This window comes from Sesamum indicum, linkage group LG2 (genome assembly GCF_026168435.1).
Source record: "Sesamum indicum cultivar Baizhima isolate 11 linkage group LG2, ASM2616843v1, whole genome shotgun sequence".
Taxonomy (NCBI): Eukaryota; Viridiplantae; Streptophyta; class Magnoliopsida; order Lamiales; family Pedaliaceae; genus Sesamum; species Sesamum indicum.
The window spans coordinates 17,253,402-17,271,878 of record NC_142658.1 but is presented as its reverse complement, the minus strand read 5'-3'; the positions used below and the strand labels follow the sequence as shown (position 1 = coordinate 17,271,878).

The 18,477-nt window shown below is 35.4% G+C and overlaps 2 protein-coding genes and 1 pseudogene across 2 annotated transcripts; 2 read left to right on the top strand and 1 right to left on the bottom strand.

The window, feature by feature from the left end:
* Positions 1-3,824: 3,824 nt before the first annotated feature.
* On the top strand, positions 3,825-6,100 carry LOC105156009 (putative calcium-binding protein CML11). Its single transcript, XM_011072022.3, has 2 exons — positions 3,825-4,658; positions 5,798-6,100. The coding sequence occupies exon 1, from the start codon at positions 4,138-4,140 to the stop codon at positions 4,630-4,632; it is 495 nt and encodes a 164-aa protein (XP_011070324.1). The 5' UTR covers positions 3,825-4,137; the 3' UTR covers positions 4,633-4,658; positions 5,798-6,100.
* A 3,186-nt stretch (positions 6,101-9,286) lies between these two features.
* On the top strand, positions 9,287-9,882 carry LOC105156292 (mitogen-activated protein kinase kinase kinase 20 pseudogene; annotated as a pseudogene).
* A 2,989-nt stretch (positions 9,883-12,871) lies between these two features.
* LOC105156008 (putative methyltransferase PMT18) lies at positions 12,872-16,787 on the bottom strand. The gene is made up of 8 exons (XM_011072021.3): positions 16,502-16,787; positions 16,271-16,389; positions 16,042-16,161; positions 15,026-15,726; positions 14,705-14,915; positions 14,286-14,583; positions 13,561-14,028; positions 12,872-13,473 (listed from the first exon to the last, which is right to left on the bottom strand). The coding sequence occupies exons 4-8, from the start codon at positions 15,719-15,721 to the stop codon at positions 13,266-13,268; spliced, it is 1,881 nt and encodes a 626-aa protein (XP_011070323.1). The 5' UTR covers positions 15,722-15,726; positions 16,042-16,161; positions 16,271-16,389; positions 16,502-16,787; the 3' UTR covers positions 12,872-13,265.
* Positions 16,788-18,477: the final 1,690 nt, after the last annotated feature.

Here is an 18,477-nt window from a genome sequence, read left to right as displayed (position 1 = left end):
AGAGGACAATTATAATATGAGAAACCTTGGAGGATGTGCTTTTAATTTTGAATAAACCTCAAGTGAGGTTTGTGCAATCCTCAATGAAAGGTGAAAGAGTAATTTTATCAAGAATATTAAAGTTTTTTAGCTGGCATTGGACAGAATAAATAAATATATATAATTTTTAAACTTGAGAAATTTAACTATGATTAAACAATACTTCACAAAAGTGTTATATAATTATCCCTTATTGTTATCGATTGTAAGTTAGTATTGCTACATGATTATTTTAAGCTATAAAGTACTTTTAGAGAAATATTTATTCTTAAAAATAAATACTCACTTTTAAATGTCTCAAAATTTTCAGAAGTAACAAATCTAAAACATGATAGTATGTAAACAAGAGGCCACTTGAAAGACTGGAAACCACTCACGATTTGAATATAACTGTTGACAAAGTCCAACGATCCCGACGTGCTTCTTTAATGCAATTCCCACCATCAGTGTCACAGTCTTTTTCTTTTATTTTTTTTTTCTGTGTCGTACTCATTATTATTATTCTGCAACAGTAATTTTATATTATACGATAATTCCTTAATAAAGCAAATATTATGTTAATTTAATAAAAAAAAAAAGTTATTTGTCTTAACAAATCTAACTTGGGATCTTTAGGCTAGAATTTATAAGTTTTAAAAAAGGGACCCGCAAAAAATACTTGACCAATACGTTTTTTTCATGTGTCAATGCCGAAAATGCATTAACCTTCAAAAAGAGGGGAACAACCTTTTCTTATAGCCCCATCCCTCATCTAATTGGAAGAGTTCAGTCACGGTGGGGCTCGGGCTAGATTCCTGGTGCTATATGGATCCTTCTCCTGTAGGCCAAGATGTCTGACTGTTGGGGGGATTTGTCCTTTATCCTGATATGGATCCTCCTTTGGATAGAGTAACCATAGGGCGAAGTTGGGATGAGTTGCCCGAGCCTCTTAGATCCTTCGACATCCTTTGTGGCAATGGAAATATCCTACATTAAGCTGTCTTGATGAGATGTGGCCACACATATGGGCTTATGCCAATCCCTTTGTGTCTTCCTCTGCTGGGGACTCCCTCCATGGGTCGAGGGCCGTGGTCCTAGCTCCCTCGGCCTCCTTAGGTCTTGGGCCTTTTAAGCACCTAACGTCCTAGTGGTATCAATATTAATATAATTATAAATAATAAATAAATTTATAAATTGAAATAAAGTAAAATAAATATTCACACGTCAAATATAATTCGAATTCATGATTTCGAACTTGTTTATTATTCCTCAACCTTATCAATAAATCAAAATATCGTCAATTTATTTATGCACATTTAACCATTCCTGAAATAATTTTCTTTTTTTATATTCCTTGAAGCAATTTGCTATTACTTCGTGTCTCAAACAATTGTTAGCTATAGCCATGAATATCAATTTTTTTCTTTTTGATCCCTTTCTTTTAGTAGTTCTTCCATATGTTTTTATCATGAACATTTTGTTGAATGACTTAACCTTATTAATATTTTAACACTTTTCGTTTACATAAAAACCCTGCATGTAAATTTTATTTTTATAAATATGTGCTAATAAAATTTAAAATCAAATATTTTTTATTTTATTTGGCTCTGAACATCTACTTCATTTATAAGTTTCAATTATTAGAAAGAAAAATTATTTATTTATTTTGATATATAGGGAAAGAAAAAGTATTTAATATTAATATATTAACACATTTCAAACTTTTGATATTTTTTTGGTTATTTGGCATTATGCAAAGTACTTTCAAAGAATTTAATGCAATTATTTACTATTTCAATTAGTTGAACATTGAATACACCTCATATCCCAATTAGTCAATATTGTGCACAAAGTGGAAAGTATTCACCGCATCAAGTGTTGGGATCACAACTAATTAAGAAAAGTTTTTCATAACCAAAGCAGATAGACGGTCTAGTTAAATAATCACCAATGTTAGACTAGTTTGGAGCTCATGTTGGAACAGTAATTATGTGCAATTTGTGGGTTGTTCTAATTTCTACCAAATCATTTCAAACGTCATATAATATTTTACCGTTTTACGTTTGGAATGGTTGTAGCAACACAACTTATAACACTAATATTGGAATGGCTTTAGGAACGATTTGTTCATTCCAAAAATAAAAGATGAAATATAAGAAGACCCTGACGTCAGCGACCTGATTTCAATCCTTAAGAATGCCAATGCCCGTTCAATTTTTTTTTAGTGATATATCATACCAACAAAAAATAGAATTACCTTATCTATTTATTTAAAAAAAATGATAAAGACCTATATATAGTAAATAGGATAAACTATATGGACATGACCCTGTGTCAAGGGCCGCCCGCCCACTAGGCCCTCTTGACGCGCATTTTGGCCACTCAATCGTTCTACATGGCCGACCACTCAGCCTTCATCGACAGACGCTGGACATCCAACAGTCTTAGAGTCCTAGGTGTAGGCCTTTTATCGCTTTGTTACTGTTTTGTTATTTGCTTTCTGTTGTTTAGATTGCTCAGGGGGACGTTACGCCTCCTGAGGTGCAAATTTCAAGTTTTCTATTGTCTAGTGTAGGAAATATGATTTATTTTTTTAAGCCTATTATAGGGGGGGGGGGGAATGAGTAAGAAGCTTGGTTTAGTGACGTGTTAGAGTCCCCCTCAAGGCGATCCCCTTGCTCTAGCATCGTTGTTTATTGTATACGCATTTTCCAGCAATAATACAAGCTCCTTTCGAAATCGCGTGTGCAATTTAATGTTGTATGATTTGTTCCTTCCGACTGTGATATATTTCGGCGCGCTACATTAGTGCCGAGCGGAGGTGTGTGCGGAGATTGGCGAACGTAGTTAGCGGACTACTAGCCACACGGTGCGCTTTGCGATAGGCGCCTCGTGAGACCCTGTGACTAAGTTTAAATATAAAAACACCTCTATCCTTTGCAAAATTATAAATACATTCTTTGATATTATAATTGTAACTACAAACAAGTACATTTTTTAAATGTTTGTGTATTTAAATCTAATTTAAAAGATGTTAATGTAATTTACTCATTTAAAAATAGGGATAATTACACTCCCCTCCTATGAAGTTTGATGTAATTATACGTAGCCCCTCTATAGTTTGAAAAATTACATCTAACACCCTAAGGTTTCCTTTCGTCTAACAAATAGGTTCTCTCGATATTCAAAATTCACTGAATTTGCTGATATTTTAATAAAAAAATAAATTTAAATTAATATTTATCGTTGATTAACTTATTATTTATTTATTGCATGTAAAATAATTTTCTTGGATTGAACCGCCCTTATAATGGTGAAGTTTTACCTCCTAACATGCATTAACGTGTGAAGACATATGAGGGCAATTGATCATAAAAAGATCTATTTTACCTGCTATAAGTCAGTAATAAGTCAATTGGTGGTAAATATAGATTTTTTAAAATACTTTTGTTAATATCAAAAAAATAAGTGAAGTTTAACTAATAGAGGAACTTATTTGTTAGATGAAAGCAAACCTCATTGGTATTAAATGTAATCTTCCAAACCACAGGGTTTACGTGTAACTATACCAATTTTTAGGAGAAAAGAATGTAAATATCCCTTAAATATAAATCAAGATGTAATTTAACTTTTTTATTAAAAAAATATATCTTCAGCCGTTTAATTGGTCAATTTTGACTCATTGGAAAAGCCAAAGGCACCAATCACCATAATTTTGTAGTTAGCAATGAAATTAAATACCCAAACCCACATCATTATCAAAAACAAACAATAAAGAATAAAAGTCTATGTGTCACTACGTGTTATCAAACTACAGACAAAGCGGCATTCTCACTTCCACAAGCAGAAAACAGTCTTATTAGATCCGAATGATTAGCTCTTTCTTTTCAAACTTCTGCCAGCAATTCGGAGGACCTCTCGAAAGCGGTGGATCATTAACAAAAAGCCCAACCAAAACAAACACAAAATATTCAAGTCAATAACAGAGTGTTGGGGAAATTTCTTGGATCAGCTTCCATCATCAACAGATCAAAAATCCCATTGAATTTTTCTGAGGAGATCAAGAACACACCCATTTCTGAAGGAGAAAGATACAAGTTTTGATCAGAGGTATTTGGGATGAGCAGTAAAGAGCCTGCTGTGAAGTTAGACGACGAGCAGTTGGCCGAGCTGCGGGAGATCTTCCGATCATTCGACAGGAACAACGACGGTAGCCTGACGGAACTGGAATTGGGCTCTCTTCTGCGTTCTCTGGGTTTGAAGCCAAGTCCTGATCAGTTGGACGCGCTGATCCAGCGGGCGGATACCAACAGTAATGGGTTGGTGGAGTTCTCTGAGTTCGTGGCGCTGGTAGCGCCTGAGCTCCTGCCGGCGAAGTCGCCGTACACGGAGGAGCAGTTGAGGCACCTGTTCAAGATGTTTGATAGAGATGGGAATGGGTTTATCACGGCTGCGGAGCTGGCTCACTCCATGGCTAAGCTGGGGCACGCACTGACGGCGGAGGAGCTGACGGGGATGATTAGGGAAGCCGACACGGACGGTGATGGGCGGATCAGTTTTCAAGAGTTCTCGCAGGCGATTACCTCCGCTGCCTTTGATAATTCCTGGGCTTGATTGATTCAGTTTCCTATTTTCTGTAGGTATGAGCTTCATATTTGTATATATATGTTTGTGAATTTTTGTGATAATCTCATCTTGTTAATTTGATATCTGTTTCTTGAAAATAGTCGATTCTTTTTTAAATATTTCTTGTTTTCAGACAACAAACAAATACAAACCAAATATTTTCTTACATAATGCATTTACACATCAATTTCACCATATAAAGTCTCATCTAATCAAACCCATGTCTTCTAATTTTTCCGCATTGAGATGAAATGACAAGCAATCCCAGTTGAGTTTTCCAAGTGTTTCTGCATGTTGGCCAAGGGAAAATTTTTAACTCGTGTAATAAATGAGTTGAATGTTGCCATGGTATCTTGCTAGGTTACAGGATTTTAAGATGCAATGATTAAGTAGTGGGAAATAGGAAAACTACATCAGTTGATCCTTGGCAAATTTGCAGTGCACAATAATACTTGACAAAGAATAGCTCTTCATCATTGTTTTATTGAGTTTAATGCAGTGTATCCCGTGATATCGTAAATAGCAAATTATTTCATTATGAACTTAGTTTTTGTATTTTTTTTAAATGAAATAATTTACCTCCTTATTTAAAAAGATAAATTGTTTCATTTCAAAGAATACATATGCTAAATTACTAATATTTTTTCAATAATTTACTCATTTACAGTATAACAGGAATTGTTGTCTTGTATTTAAATTGGCATGAGTTCCATCTTTGTCCCTCTGGAAATTTATTTCTGGGAACTCAAATCTTTTCCGACTCCTTTGTGTATCATGTAGATTGATATGGATGAACAATTTGCTTATTTGTTTTTCATTACTACTTCAAGATTGAAAGCCTTCTTTAAATGCATTTTGCTGGCATGTATCATAAGCGTCTGAAAAGATTACCTCATCTAAAAGTTACAGTTTAATCTCTTGTTTGGTTTATAGCTCAGCTGATACTATGTTAAGCTGATACTATGTTAAACGACCACCTCACCCAAATGTCCAAATCATTAAATAAGTGAGTGTGTATGAAAAAGTCGGGAATACGGAAAGGATAAATTACCTAGTCCGCCAATAGACATAACAGTTTTTAACGTTCATTAAGATGTCGGAGCAGACGTACAAACACATTATTGATACTCATGAGTTGGTATTTCTGTAACAGGTTTGGGCAATTTCCTTGAAGAAGATTGGGCGAGTGGTTTTCTTCTCTCATAAATCTGCAACGTGGGAAATGCTTTTCTAGCTTGAGTTGATTCGGTGTGAATATGAATATGAAGGTGCAACTGCTTTTTGGTTCACCTCCCGACCCAGAATTTTAAGACAACGATTTTCTTATCAAATTTTTCGTAATGGTCTTTAGATGGCAGAAAACTAGTGGGATGTCTGATTGGCTTAATTAGAATGATCATTAATTATAATGTTGCTGCTTAAACAAGCTTCATCTAAATCATGTGTTTAGTTCTCACCTGAAGTAAGCTCCAACAGAACCTCATTTCCTATATTTGTTCATCTATCAAACGAAAATGGTTGCAGGTATAGATATTGTGAAACTACTCTTGGTCATGAATTGTATGTGTTGAAATTAAAATATTTTGGAATAAATTATCAATTAAAACTCAATTAAGCTCGACAAAATTGCATATTTTCAAGACAATAAATGGGTAAGCTTGCACCAAATTTGGGTTTTATGCAGTGAGTCAATCCAAGATAAATAAATTGCTTTCTTTTATTTTGGATGGTTAATTGGGCCTAAACATATTCAAGCACAATCAGTTAGTCAATGATACATGTTAAGCCCGTGGTGTTAACGCCTGATAGAAGTGAGTTCAAACTATCTAAACTCTGCCAATAAAAAGGGACAAAATGTATAAAACTCCCATGTGTTTTAAAAAGTCAGCTAAAAACCCCTTTCTGTTTTAAAAATAGAGTAAAAACAATCCTGTGTTTATTAAACGTAGTTCAATAGCCCCCTCTTCATTATATCTAACTAACGGTGTTATTTCTTTTTAGAAAAGGGGTGATCATGTTTATTTTTTAATTAATTTTAGATATATTTTAATTAATTAAGAATATTTTAAATAATTATAATAATGAAATATTTTAGCTAATTAAGAATAATTTATAATAATAATTATTGTAATAAATATACATTTTAATTAATTAAAATAATTTTAGATTTAACAATTAATAATTATAAAATTATTTGAATTTAAATATAATTTAATTAATATATTTAATATTAAACAAATTAAATATAATCTGATATTTTAATTTAAATTATAAAAAAATACAAAAACAAAAAAGGGTATTTTAGTAAAAAAAACACCTAAGAAAAAGGTCAAAAACAGTTAAAACATATCCTCACACGCACAAAGAGCGCGTGTAATGCACCTTCCATTAATTACTAATGAAGGGGTGTTTGTTGCTGAGTTTTACAAAACACAGGTGGATTTTTAGCCTATTTTTAAAATAGAAAGGGATTTTCAGCCGACTTTTTAAAATATAGGGGGTTTTATATATTTTGTCCCAATAAAAAGGGATTTTCACCTCACAACAAGTTTCACACACAGAGAACACATAAGACTACAAAATATACACACAACAAATCCACAACAAGAGCAAGTCCCAAAACTCTCTGCCACGATGATGCTCTAAAACCTTGATACTATATTTTATGGCAACACCTGATTTTTTTTTCCACAAGCACAGAGGAGATTGGGCATCTAATTCAAGCCTCAGCCCTTGGGTCGACGTTCAGAGAGAAGAATCAATGGGTTATTTGCATTCATAGATATTAACAACTCTTATTAAAATTTATAAATTTTATTTTGTCTATAATATTTCTTGTCTCGTAATTTCTTTTTGCAGACACGAAATTTTGGGCAAATAAATTTTTGAGAGGCTCAGTGGAATAATTTCTGGCCCTCATACTTTCCATTAGGCATCACTTCCAAGCACTCGATGGCACCAAAAAAGAACCTATTGTTTCCATGAATGAAAAGAATGTCACTGATGACACTATTGTCGGTTAATCCTACACCGGAGACAAGATTGTGGACATAACTCCTTCAAATGGTTTAAACTTGGGAAGCTTGACCAAACAGATCCAAATGCGACCTAACTGTGTTAGCAGACATGGCTGTGTTGTAAAAGGCCGAGCAGGTCTTGTTCATAAGCACGAACATGTTCCGAAAACAAACGAAGCCAGCAAAGACCCGAGAGAAACATGGTTTCTTTCACCCTCCTTTTTAAAAAAATCAAGGGAAAAAGACCAATCTAGTGCGAAGTTAGCCAATTTTGCCTCCGAATCAAACAAGTCTCAAAGTTTCTAGTGATTGCGGAATGCGCGTTACAATTTTTGTCGATTAATGTTAGCATAAACAAGAAAGAAATGCTTCAAGAGATACGCAAAAGGAATTCCTGAGAAAGAAACAATTTTATAGCATAAAAAATTGGTAATTCCTAACATTGAAGCCAACAAATTAAAGTTTGCTAAGTGTAGCTTTGAACCTTTATGAAATTCTTCCGTCTTCTCCAAAGCTTCAACCTCGTTTCTGGAAAGATAAGGAATTTTTTCAAGTATTAAGACCTACTCCATCTTGGTCGCCACCTCCTTTCAGAAATTGGTCAAGTTCCCTTTAACACCTTAAAGTAATGAATTGATGGATTCTTCCTTGCGTTGCAATTCCTCGAGATGTTTCTTCACTCGCGTTGTTTATTGACAATTTGGAGGATCTCAATCGCAAGGGTTTTCACCTCGTTTCACATGTTCCTTGTCTTGTGCTTCAGCAACGAAAAGATCATCCTTTGCAAGCAAAAAAGACTTCATGTAATAAGAAACACAATCGAAGGATAACTTCAATTGACTCTCCAAAGGTGATGCATCATTCGCCCATCTCCTTGAGAAAGATATCAACAACTTGCCTTCCTCAGAGAGTTGCTCGAAAGAAGTCATCGAGATTTGCATTCCCAATAGAACTTCAGTAACACTTGCTCAACCTCTGTTTTGATGAGCTGGGGAGAAATTTTGTACTTTGGAAAAAGAAGGTAGCCAAGATGGAGACTTTACCATCTTTTCTGGCTTCTCCAAGATATCCTACACGAAAGGCAACTTTTCCACAATAGAGGCAACATAATCTTCGCAAGTTTGCTAGGAGTTTCAGCAGGAGGGTGTTCGTTCCAGAAGTAGGTCACAACTCACCATGTAATGTGACATCCACCTCAAGCAAGTTAGATGCACTAATCCAGCTATGATACACTCAAAAGTAACAGGAACCCCTTATTCAAGACCTGCAAAATGAGAAGAAAGTACAAAAGAAGCGTAAGAAAAAAAGACAATAATAAAAGAACAAAAAATAATAAATGATAAAGGGCAAATTGCAATTTTCGTCCAGTTTCTTAGGGGCAGTGCCGTTTCCATTCCATGTCTTTTCCAAAATAGAATAGTAGAACAGTAATTAAAAAAATTTGGCAATTTTAGGACAAATTACTCTAAATCGAACGGAATTGTGCACAAGGGAGGCACGTAAGCGTTTGAGAGTTGGGGGAAGCTAACGTGTCCTATTAAATGGATTAAGTGTAAAAAAAAAAAAAAAAAGGGAACATGACGTGGCAAAACTGACGTGGAAAAAAAGGCCACGTCAGCTTGCCAATGTGGATTGCAATTTGGTGCTTGAGTTGTTCGTATGAGAAAGGCGAGAAATTGTATAATGTGTTGTTGGAGTATGCTCCCAGCGGCGCTTTGGCTTATAAGCTTAGGAATTTCGGTGGTGGGGGGATGCCGAAATCTGAAGTCCGGGGATACACAAAGGCTTTGCTTAAGAGATTCACTATATTCACAAGTTCGGGTACGTTCACTGTGATATCAAGCTTCAAAACATTCTTTTAGTCGCGAATGGCCGCGTGAAGATCGCCCATTTTGGGCTGCCGAAGCGGGATGGAGGGAGAAAAGGCGCCGCAATGGGGTGCGAATTGAGGGGCACCCCTTTGTACATGTTACTGGAGATGGTCGCCAGGGGCGAGCAGGGGCCTCCGGCGGATATTTGGGCGCTTGGGTGCGTCGTGGCGGAGATGTTGTCTGGAAATCCGACGTGGCGGTGCTCAGATATCGCCGGATTGATTATGAGAATCGGAGTAGGTGAAGAAGTGCCAGAGATCCCCAGAAGTTTATCGGAGGAAGGGAGAGATTTTCTTGGTAAATGTTTCGTGAAGGATCCAAGCAAGAGATGGACGGCGGAGATGCTCTGACCTGGCCTTTTTTTCCACGTCAGCTTTGTCATTTCATGTTGCCCTTTTTTTTTACACCTAATCCATTTAATCGGACACGTCAGCTTCCCACAACTTTCAGACGCTCACGTGCCTCCCTCGTGCACAATTCCGACCGATTTAGGGTAATTTGTTCTAAAATTGTCAAATTTTTTTAATTACTGTTCTACTATTCTATTTTGGAAAAGACCTGGACTGGAAACGCCACTGCCCCTAAAAAATTGGACGAAAATTGCAATTTGCCCAATGATAAAAGTGATATGGTCACACATGTACATAAAGCCCAACTCATCTAAAGGTATGAAAGAACTCAAAATGTTCTCAAAGAATGAGAAATTCACACTAGTTGTGTCTAAGTAAAAAACATTCTCAAGTGGATGAGGGTTGCTAAGTTGCCCATCCAAAATGGACAATGCAGAATTGCTTATTCTCAATGGACAAAGCTGTAGCGAGCATGTCTCCTCTTGGTAGCAATTGCAACGAGTTTTGTCACATTAATCCAAACTGTCAGGGTGGCTCGATTATCTTTAGGGCCCTTCTCCAGAAATAGTAGAATATTAAGCTTAAGGATAACTCTCCAAAAAAAATCGAACATTTACACACCTTCACACCAAACGAGCAACACCATAGATAGAGATTCCCAAACTTATGAAAAATGATTCCCAAGACACCTGAAATAGATTTGGAAAGTATGTCACTACAGGAAGAAAATGAGAGAAATATATTGCAAAAAGAACAATATATCTAAGCTTCAACTTGAAAATGGAGAGAATGATGAATTCTGAAATAAATTCAGGTCACATTTTGTCAAAAAAGCATCTGACATTTCTTGGATTTTGACAGGTGGTTATTGAAAATTGAATGCCAAACGAGGGTAAAATAGACTTAATGTGCCCACAGATGAGGACATGCTTGGAAGAGAAAAAATTGTCACAAAGTGGTGGGTCATGGTGATTATTTTGAAAGACCCCTCCCTCCCCCCCCCCCCCCCAGCCCATGACTTGAATCACTCAACAATACCAAACAGTTTTGGGCCAGTGCGGGGCCAGCCCATTTTAAGTAAACAAATTATTGGATGGGATTATGGACTTTATCATGGTTAATAATACAATGTAAATGTGCCCTGAGAGAATTAGATACAAGTAAAGTGGGTAATATCTCTAATATTACCCAACCCAAATCCAACTATTTTAATTTGACGTATCTAGACCCAATTAAGAAATATGGGTTTGGGTCTGCTATAATGGGCCCAGGTATGTGTAATTTTGGCCCATCAACAGGCCTAGGTTACTAGCTAATAACTAGGTAAGCACTCTAGCTTGGAGTATTTGGGGACATCAAAACTAGTTACTCTTTAAAGGTGTGGAGCAATATCCCACGACTCTGATACAGTTCGTGAAAGCTTTACTTATGGGTGATTTGATGCTACCAACTTGGGCATATTGGTGCAGAAATTGACACATGGCACAATTTACTTTTATATTTTGTAAAATTTCTAACTATGAGGTAAAATGAAATTTAATGAGGAAGTATAAAAATACAAATGGAGCCTATTTCTTTTACCATTTTGAGCTATTTTAAACAATATAGTACTAATATTACAAAGTACCATAAATTATGGCATCAAAAATACAAATTTTCTTTTTATAAATCTATTTTGTTGCTGTCTTAAAATCTCTAACAAGAAGAAATTGACTTAGGTAAAAGACTAATAAGAAATAAAAATACGAACATTTGAGAAGAAAATAAAAGTCCAACAAGAGGAGAGAACCAATATTTTTCCTTCCCTCCCCCTTTTTTCCCTCTTTTTTTTTTTTTTTTTTTGTCTAATTTAAGGATTAAAATGAATGAATAATTTGACTCACTTCATATAATAACTGAAACTTTTAAATTTTAAATTTTAATTTAGAAAATTTTAGGGTAAAAATATGCTCAATTGCACATATAGCAAATATAGATAATAGGTGGGTGTGTTTAACTGCATTTACCCTCCAAAAGCAAAAAAGAGGAACCAAACGCTCACATTTGAAATCATAATAATAAAAGAAATATACAATATATATATATATAAAGGGATAATATTACAAAAATAATATAAAGTTTTATAAAACGACAAATAGACATAAAAAAAATACAGAGAATTTTAATCTTATTAAACACTGAAATTTCTCATAGAAAATCCAAATTAATTGACCAATCAATTTTGTATTAACATTGGATAGTTCTTTGTACATCACAACTTTCGTATCCATATTAGCCGGTTTCACTACAACATTTATTAGGTATAATAATTATTAAACATGACATAACTTTTAAGATTAGATTTCCTATTTAATATATAATATTGATTATATCCAGGAAGTGAATTACAAAATACAGATATCTCCATTAAAAAAGAAATGTCATTATATTTAGATTTGTAATTTTATATAATAGGATGTAATACTTTTTAACTAAGCTTAAATGTATTTTTTATTTTAATTTGCTTAAATGCATTTTTGTCTCGTAACTTAGGTCATTTGACCTTTTCATTCTTTAATTTTCTAAAACAGAATTTTTGTCTTGTATCATTTTAATTTTCACGATTTTTGTCACCGTCGGATTTCACCCTTATCGTCGGAAAAATGCATGTGCATCTCACGTGATCTTTTAAAATTGGAATTAGTGTTCTTATCTGCCAATTTTTGCTAACATTTTTATTCTTTAACTTTTTAGCTTAGTATTTTAATCCTACATCTTTTTAATTATGCAATTCCTATCCCTTTTTTTTTCATGGGAATTCATCGTGGAGACGAACTTCGGTAAAAGAAAAAAAACAAAAATTAAATCTCGAAAATTGAAAAGATACAGAACCGATTAAAAATGATCAAAACATCAAAGAGGTAAGTTACGAGACTCAAAATGCAATTAATCCTTTTGATTATCCATAGAAGATGATATAGGCATAATATGTATAACCAAGAAGCAGGCCTTATAAGGGAAGATCTTGGTATTATAGAGAAGGAATCCCCTGTACAGCCACTTGAAGGTCACTTCAATCTCTCAAACTTACAACTATGTAATGCATAAAAATAGATGTCTACTATCTAAAAGTGTCGCCAATTCGCGACGAAAAAGCGATAAGCAACTTCGTGCAGTTACACTAGCAGCCTGGCCTAGCTAAAATGGATACAGAAACTGTAGAGGGAAAAAATTCAAAAGAAAGGACAGAGAGAGCAAGAAGAAGAACAAAGAGTGATACATGTAGTAACTGATGTTAAATATCACTCTACTTCCTATCTAATCGACTAAGACTTCTTGTCCGAAAAGGAAAAGGCAAAAGGCCAATTATTGAAGAGAATTCATGTGCAGAAAAGTCTACCATATTAAGCAGTCCAGTATGTTTTCGAGGCAAGAAGAATTTTCTCGGGATTAAATGGTCCGCTTTCGTGATCGATGATTTTACTGTTCCATCGCATTCCATCCGTTATGCCTTTGATCTTCACCAGAACTTCTACCATGTCTCTGAAAATAACTGTGCCCTCCGGCCTTAGGATTCTATCCATCTCGAGTAGAATGTAAGTAATGTCGCACCTGCAGGAACAAGTCCGACAATAAGTTTATGTGCATGTTTTCACCGTCTTGTTGTGTTTATACCAAGAGGGCTTGTTTCAAAATTACCTGTCTTGATACATGCTGAAGACACCGGCTGCATGGATGAGGTCATAAGTTCGGGGGTAGGTCGAGAATGCTTCACACCAGTCCTGGTACGCCCCGATGAAACCCCTTTCGTATATCGCCCCCAGTGTGTCCGGTTGTGTATTAGCTGGAACCACGTTCATAATCCAAACTGGGAATCTCATCATGGCTGCTGCAAATCCTCCTAAATTAGCGTTCATGTCCATTACATTCCGATAACGTCCTTGTGGTAAATCAGTAACAAGGGATTTGTAATATACAATTCGTTCCTTCCACATCTCGGTATCCTCTTGGAATTTCTGGGCATTGATGCCTGGGATTGAACCACTGCTAATTCTTGGTGGAACGGCGAATGCACGTTCCGGCCATTTCTGTAATGCACCACCTGCAACCTCATTTGGATTGCTTACCTCAGGCAATGGGGTTATGCATGCTTCCATGTCTTTGTACCTTAATTACATTAACCAAAGAACCAGCATTAAAAATCACACCTGAAAATAACCAAATCAGGCAAGGTGACTTCTGAACTTTTGAAAAACAGCTTACTGTCTCCAATGTCACGAGTTGTGTTGTCATTATTTCTAAAAGTTCAGCAAAGTCACATTGCCCTTTTCGTTCTAAGAAAGCTTTATCCTTTTAACTTATTCAGATGAAGGCATGTTGCATTAAACCCTTGTAAACTACGGATGGAAAGATAGAGCAAGTACCAGGCTGCATCAGGACTGTCTGATTTGCACATTTCTGGTTGAGCATACATTTCTTTGTTCTTAAGACATTCAACATGGTTGATTGGTTTTTGCCAAATTGCCAGATCTCCCTTCTCGATGACTTTTCTCCAGCAGAGCCGTTTAGCTAAGTCCTCAATTGAATCTTGCTCTTGTTTCAAGTCTTCTTTGGATCTATCCCAACCTTTCCAGTATTTCTGCCAACGGATGGGAGGACCAGAGAGTATCCAGTAGGCACCAGGCCTAAGAACCCTGTCGACTTCAATCAGATACAGCCCATCTGCAAACAATTGGAAAGAGATATAAAAGATAAGACTCATAGAGAATGCTATGTATCCACATGCATACACCGTCAATCACATGAACTTCAGTCAAAATCACAATATCCATAATGATCTTACCGTAATCGGGCCATGGGATCAGGCAACGAGAACAGTGAGCCATGTCGAAAGATCTAGAAGGATACGGAAGCCTTTTGGAACTTAGTATGGCAATCATGGCCGGAACACCTCGTTCCAATGCAAACCACACTTGTGCTTCATGTGTATCTCTTGGAGCAAAAGACATAGCTACAATGTCCCGCTTCAGTAGGTAAGCACCCCAACTAGCTACCTGAAAAACCAGTACACCGAAAGGAAATTAAAACAATAACCTTATCGTTGTAACAGAAAAAAACAAGTGCTATAAAGACAATGAAGCTTAAGGTAAGCTGAGTTCCTTACCCCACAGCCTGTATCAAGAGCAGTTCGAATGCTTCCATCCGTAATAGGGATGAGAGCGTTGATATCGTCAATGTAAACATCGGCCCCATTTGCAAACATTGTACCGCCTCCAGGAAATCTGAAGCGTTCACCTTCGACTTGGATCCAGTTCTGAACAGCCTTCTCAATGCTTAGCTCCTTATGAGGAATGTTAGCATACCAGGCGTAGTCTCTGCTCTGTGGCCATTTGAAAGGCCTCTTATAGTTTGGGGGAGCGGGTACGAGGCATCGTAAGAGCTCTTGCTTAGTCGGGCAATGCCTTTCTCTATATTTGAACCGATCCCGATCGAATTTCTTACTCCTTTGTTGATCTTCACAGGGAGTATATTCACTGTATGATATATCACAAGGCGGAAATTTCTCAATGTCTTGAGAACTGTTGACTGATAACTCATGATGGCTCTCAAAGTCGAGGGCGTCTTGACTCATAGCGGATGACGATGGAAGATCACGGTTTCCCTGCCCACCGGTGCGGACATCACAGCCGACTTTTGAGGACAGATCCGACTGGCTGGATGGAGTAGGACTTCTACCCTGCCAAGCTCCAAAAACGTAAAACAAGACGCATAGGCCACTCACAGCTAAAATCCAAGTGAGACGTTTTCGTTTCATATCCAGCTGATGAGGCTTTGGTGATCCACCATAATCCTTAGCCATTATACCTGAAAAGCAATGTTTCTGCTTCATGTAATGCGAGGATGAAAGAACAAAAAGAAATAATTAACGCTGTAGGTTGTGCATTGCAGCATGAAAGCTTCACTAAAACTTTACATCCCCAACAAAAGGATCAAAGGAGAGAGGAGATGCAAAAATAACAGTGTTTATGTATATGCATCCTAAAATGAAGCCATTATGAATCAGACAAACTAAGAACCGAAATCCACATTGTAATAACTAAGAGTAATTAAGCTCCGTGGACATTTTTCCTACTAGGCCTCCAACATTGAATTCCAATGAAGAATCTACGGTAGACATACCGTTGCTGCTCCTTTAAGGTTAGGTGCCAAGAGAGAAGATAGTAGGAAATAGAGAAAAGGCACGCTCGTCGATGGAGTAAGACAACCTTACTATGTTTCAGATCAAGACAAACTGATCATCTGCAAATGCAAAATTGAAGTGATAATTCTAATAAACATTCTCTAGAACATCAAGGTAAAAAGTAGCATACTTGATTCAACAGCTAGACAATCGTAATGCAATTATTACCAGTGGAAATCAGATAACTCTAATCTGCATGCAAATACACCTCTTTCACAAGATTCTTGATAAGCAAGCACACCTCGGTAGAGCAGCTCTTCATAACCTTTTCCTGCTAATATACCAAACTACAAAAACCTCCATCTGTTAGAACAATCAAGAGAAAGAACCAAAAGGGCAATGCAATAACATAGAGAAATGTGTGACTGTGTGTGTGTAATATCTCGTACTCACACATACATAGTTTATGATCATAAGGGGCGTGGGGGTTCACTCATGACTACAGCCAACATTGTCCATGTGGGAGAGAGGTGAAGCAGAAGTGTGAGAGAAGAAAGGGAAAAACAAAAAGCTTAATAGGAAAAGAAAGATGGGATTGAGTGTGGGAGAGTGAAATATTTAGACGCACGAAGGATAGCATCGTATCCACATCTGGGACATTCACAGCTCCAAGTTTCCGACAGAAAGGCCTCGCTTATCTCCCCACCTTATGTCCTATTCTAGGCAAACCACCCACCATACATTCCGTGTCTCTGTTTTCACAAGCTTTAATATGGAAAGATACTTGACTAAATCTAGCGCAGACCTGTCCAATACTTAGACGCGGATCCATTATTATTATGTAATATTCATATTTAGACTCAAGTATTTTTATATCGGTTGAGATAAGTATTTTGGGTATGATAAGGTCTTTATCTGGGTATGAGTGTCAAATTAGTAATATCTAATACTTTAAAATTTTATTTTTATTCGTTAACTTAAAATCATTCTAGTGATTTTTTTTAAAAAATTCAATCAATTAGATTTACCTGTCCTATAAAATTCATTAATTTTGTACACGGTTTATTCTTTATTTTTAGGTATTGATATTTGAGAAATTTTGTTAGACTTTAATTTTTGTTTTTGTTTTCCCAGTGACGACTCTAAATTATATTTATGATAAGATTAATTTGAACGTAATGTGATAGTTTAAAAAATAAAAAAATACATCAAATTTTAAATTAGTTAAGCTCAACTAATATATGAAACTGATAAAATTAATTTGAATTTGAATTGTAAAAAGACTCATCAAATGAAAGTTGAATGTAATTCCAAATGGATAAGAAAAATTGCTCCAAAGTTAAAATATATTTTTCATATTCATTTATATTTCGGATGTATACTGATTGTGCAAGTGATTAATAACAATCTATTATTTGAACAAAATCAATATCATTATTTATATTTCAGCAATGCCCAATTTGTATATGGTTAAAAATGGAGTAGTTTTTAATTTATTTTATCAATCACAAATCTATGAAACATTTTTAATATTAATTTAGTAATATGTTTTGATGATATTATTACCAAAAACATATATCAATCACAAATCTTTGAAACATTTTAACATTGGTAAGATCAACAAGTAAGACCCAAATTAGACTTAATTATTTTGGATATAACATGTGAAAGTTCATGAGTAGGATCAATATATGATATATAAGTAACAACTACGGGTATTTTTTGATTCAAATCTCAATAGAGTAATTGCCACCCATTAAGAGGCCTTGATTAATATTCGAGTGCTAACAATAAACAACTAGGATGATACCCTGTCAAATTTTATTTCGTTTTTTTATTAATATCAATAAATTCACTGAATTTTGATCAATGAAGGACTTATTTGTTAGACAAAATCAAATTTTAGAGGTGCTAGATGTAATTACCCATACTACAGGAGTTAATGTATAATTACACCAAACCTCAGGAGAGTTAAATTATTCCTTACACTCCCCACCCCTGAGGCTTGGTATAATTACACCAAACCTCAGGAGAGTTTAATTATTCCTTACACTCCCCACCCCTGAGGTCTGGTATAATTACACGTAGACTTCCTGTGGTTTGGGAAACTACATCTAGCACTCCTAAAGCTTGTTTCCGTCTAACAAATAAGTCCTTTCGTTAGTTAAAATTCACCAAATTTGCTGATATTAACAAAAATATTGAATGAAAATTGATATCTACCCTTAATTGACTTAAAACTTACTTATTATAGGTTAAACAATTCTTTTCGGACAAAACTACCCTTATAACAGTGAAGATATACCTTCTCATATGTATTAATCAATGAAAATGTATGAAAATAATTTTATCGTAAAAAGATTTATTTAACCTATTATAAATTAATAATAAGTTAATTGGGATAATTATAAATCTTTTTGCCAATTTTTTCGTTT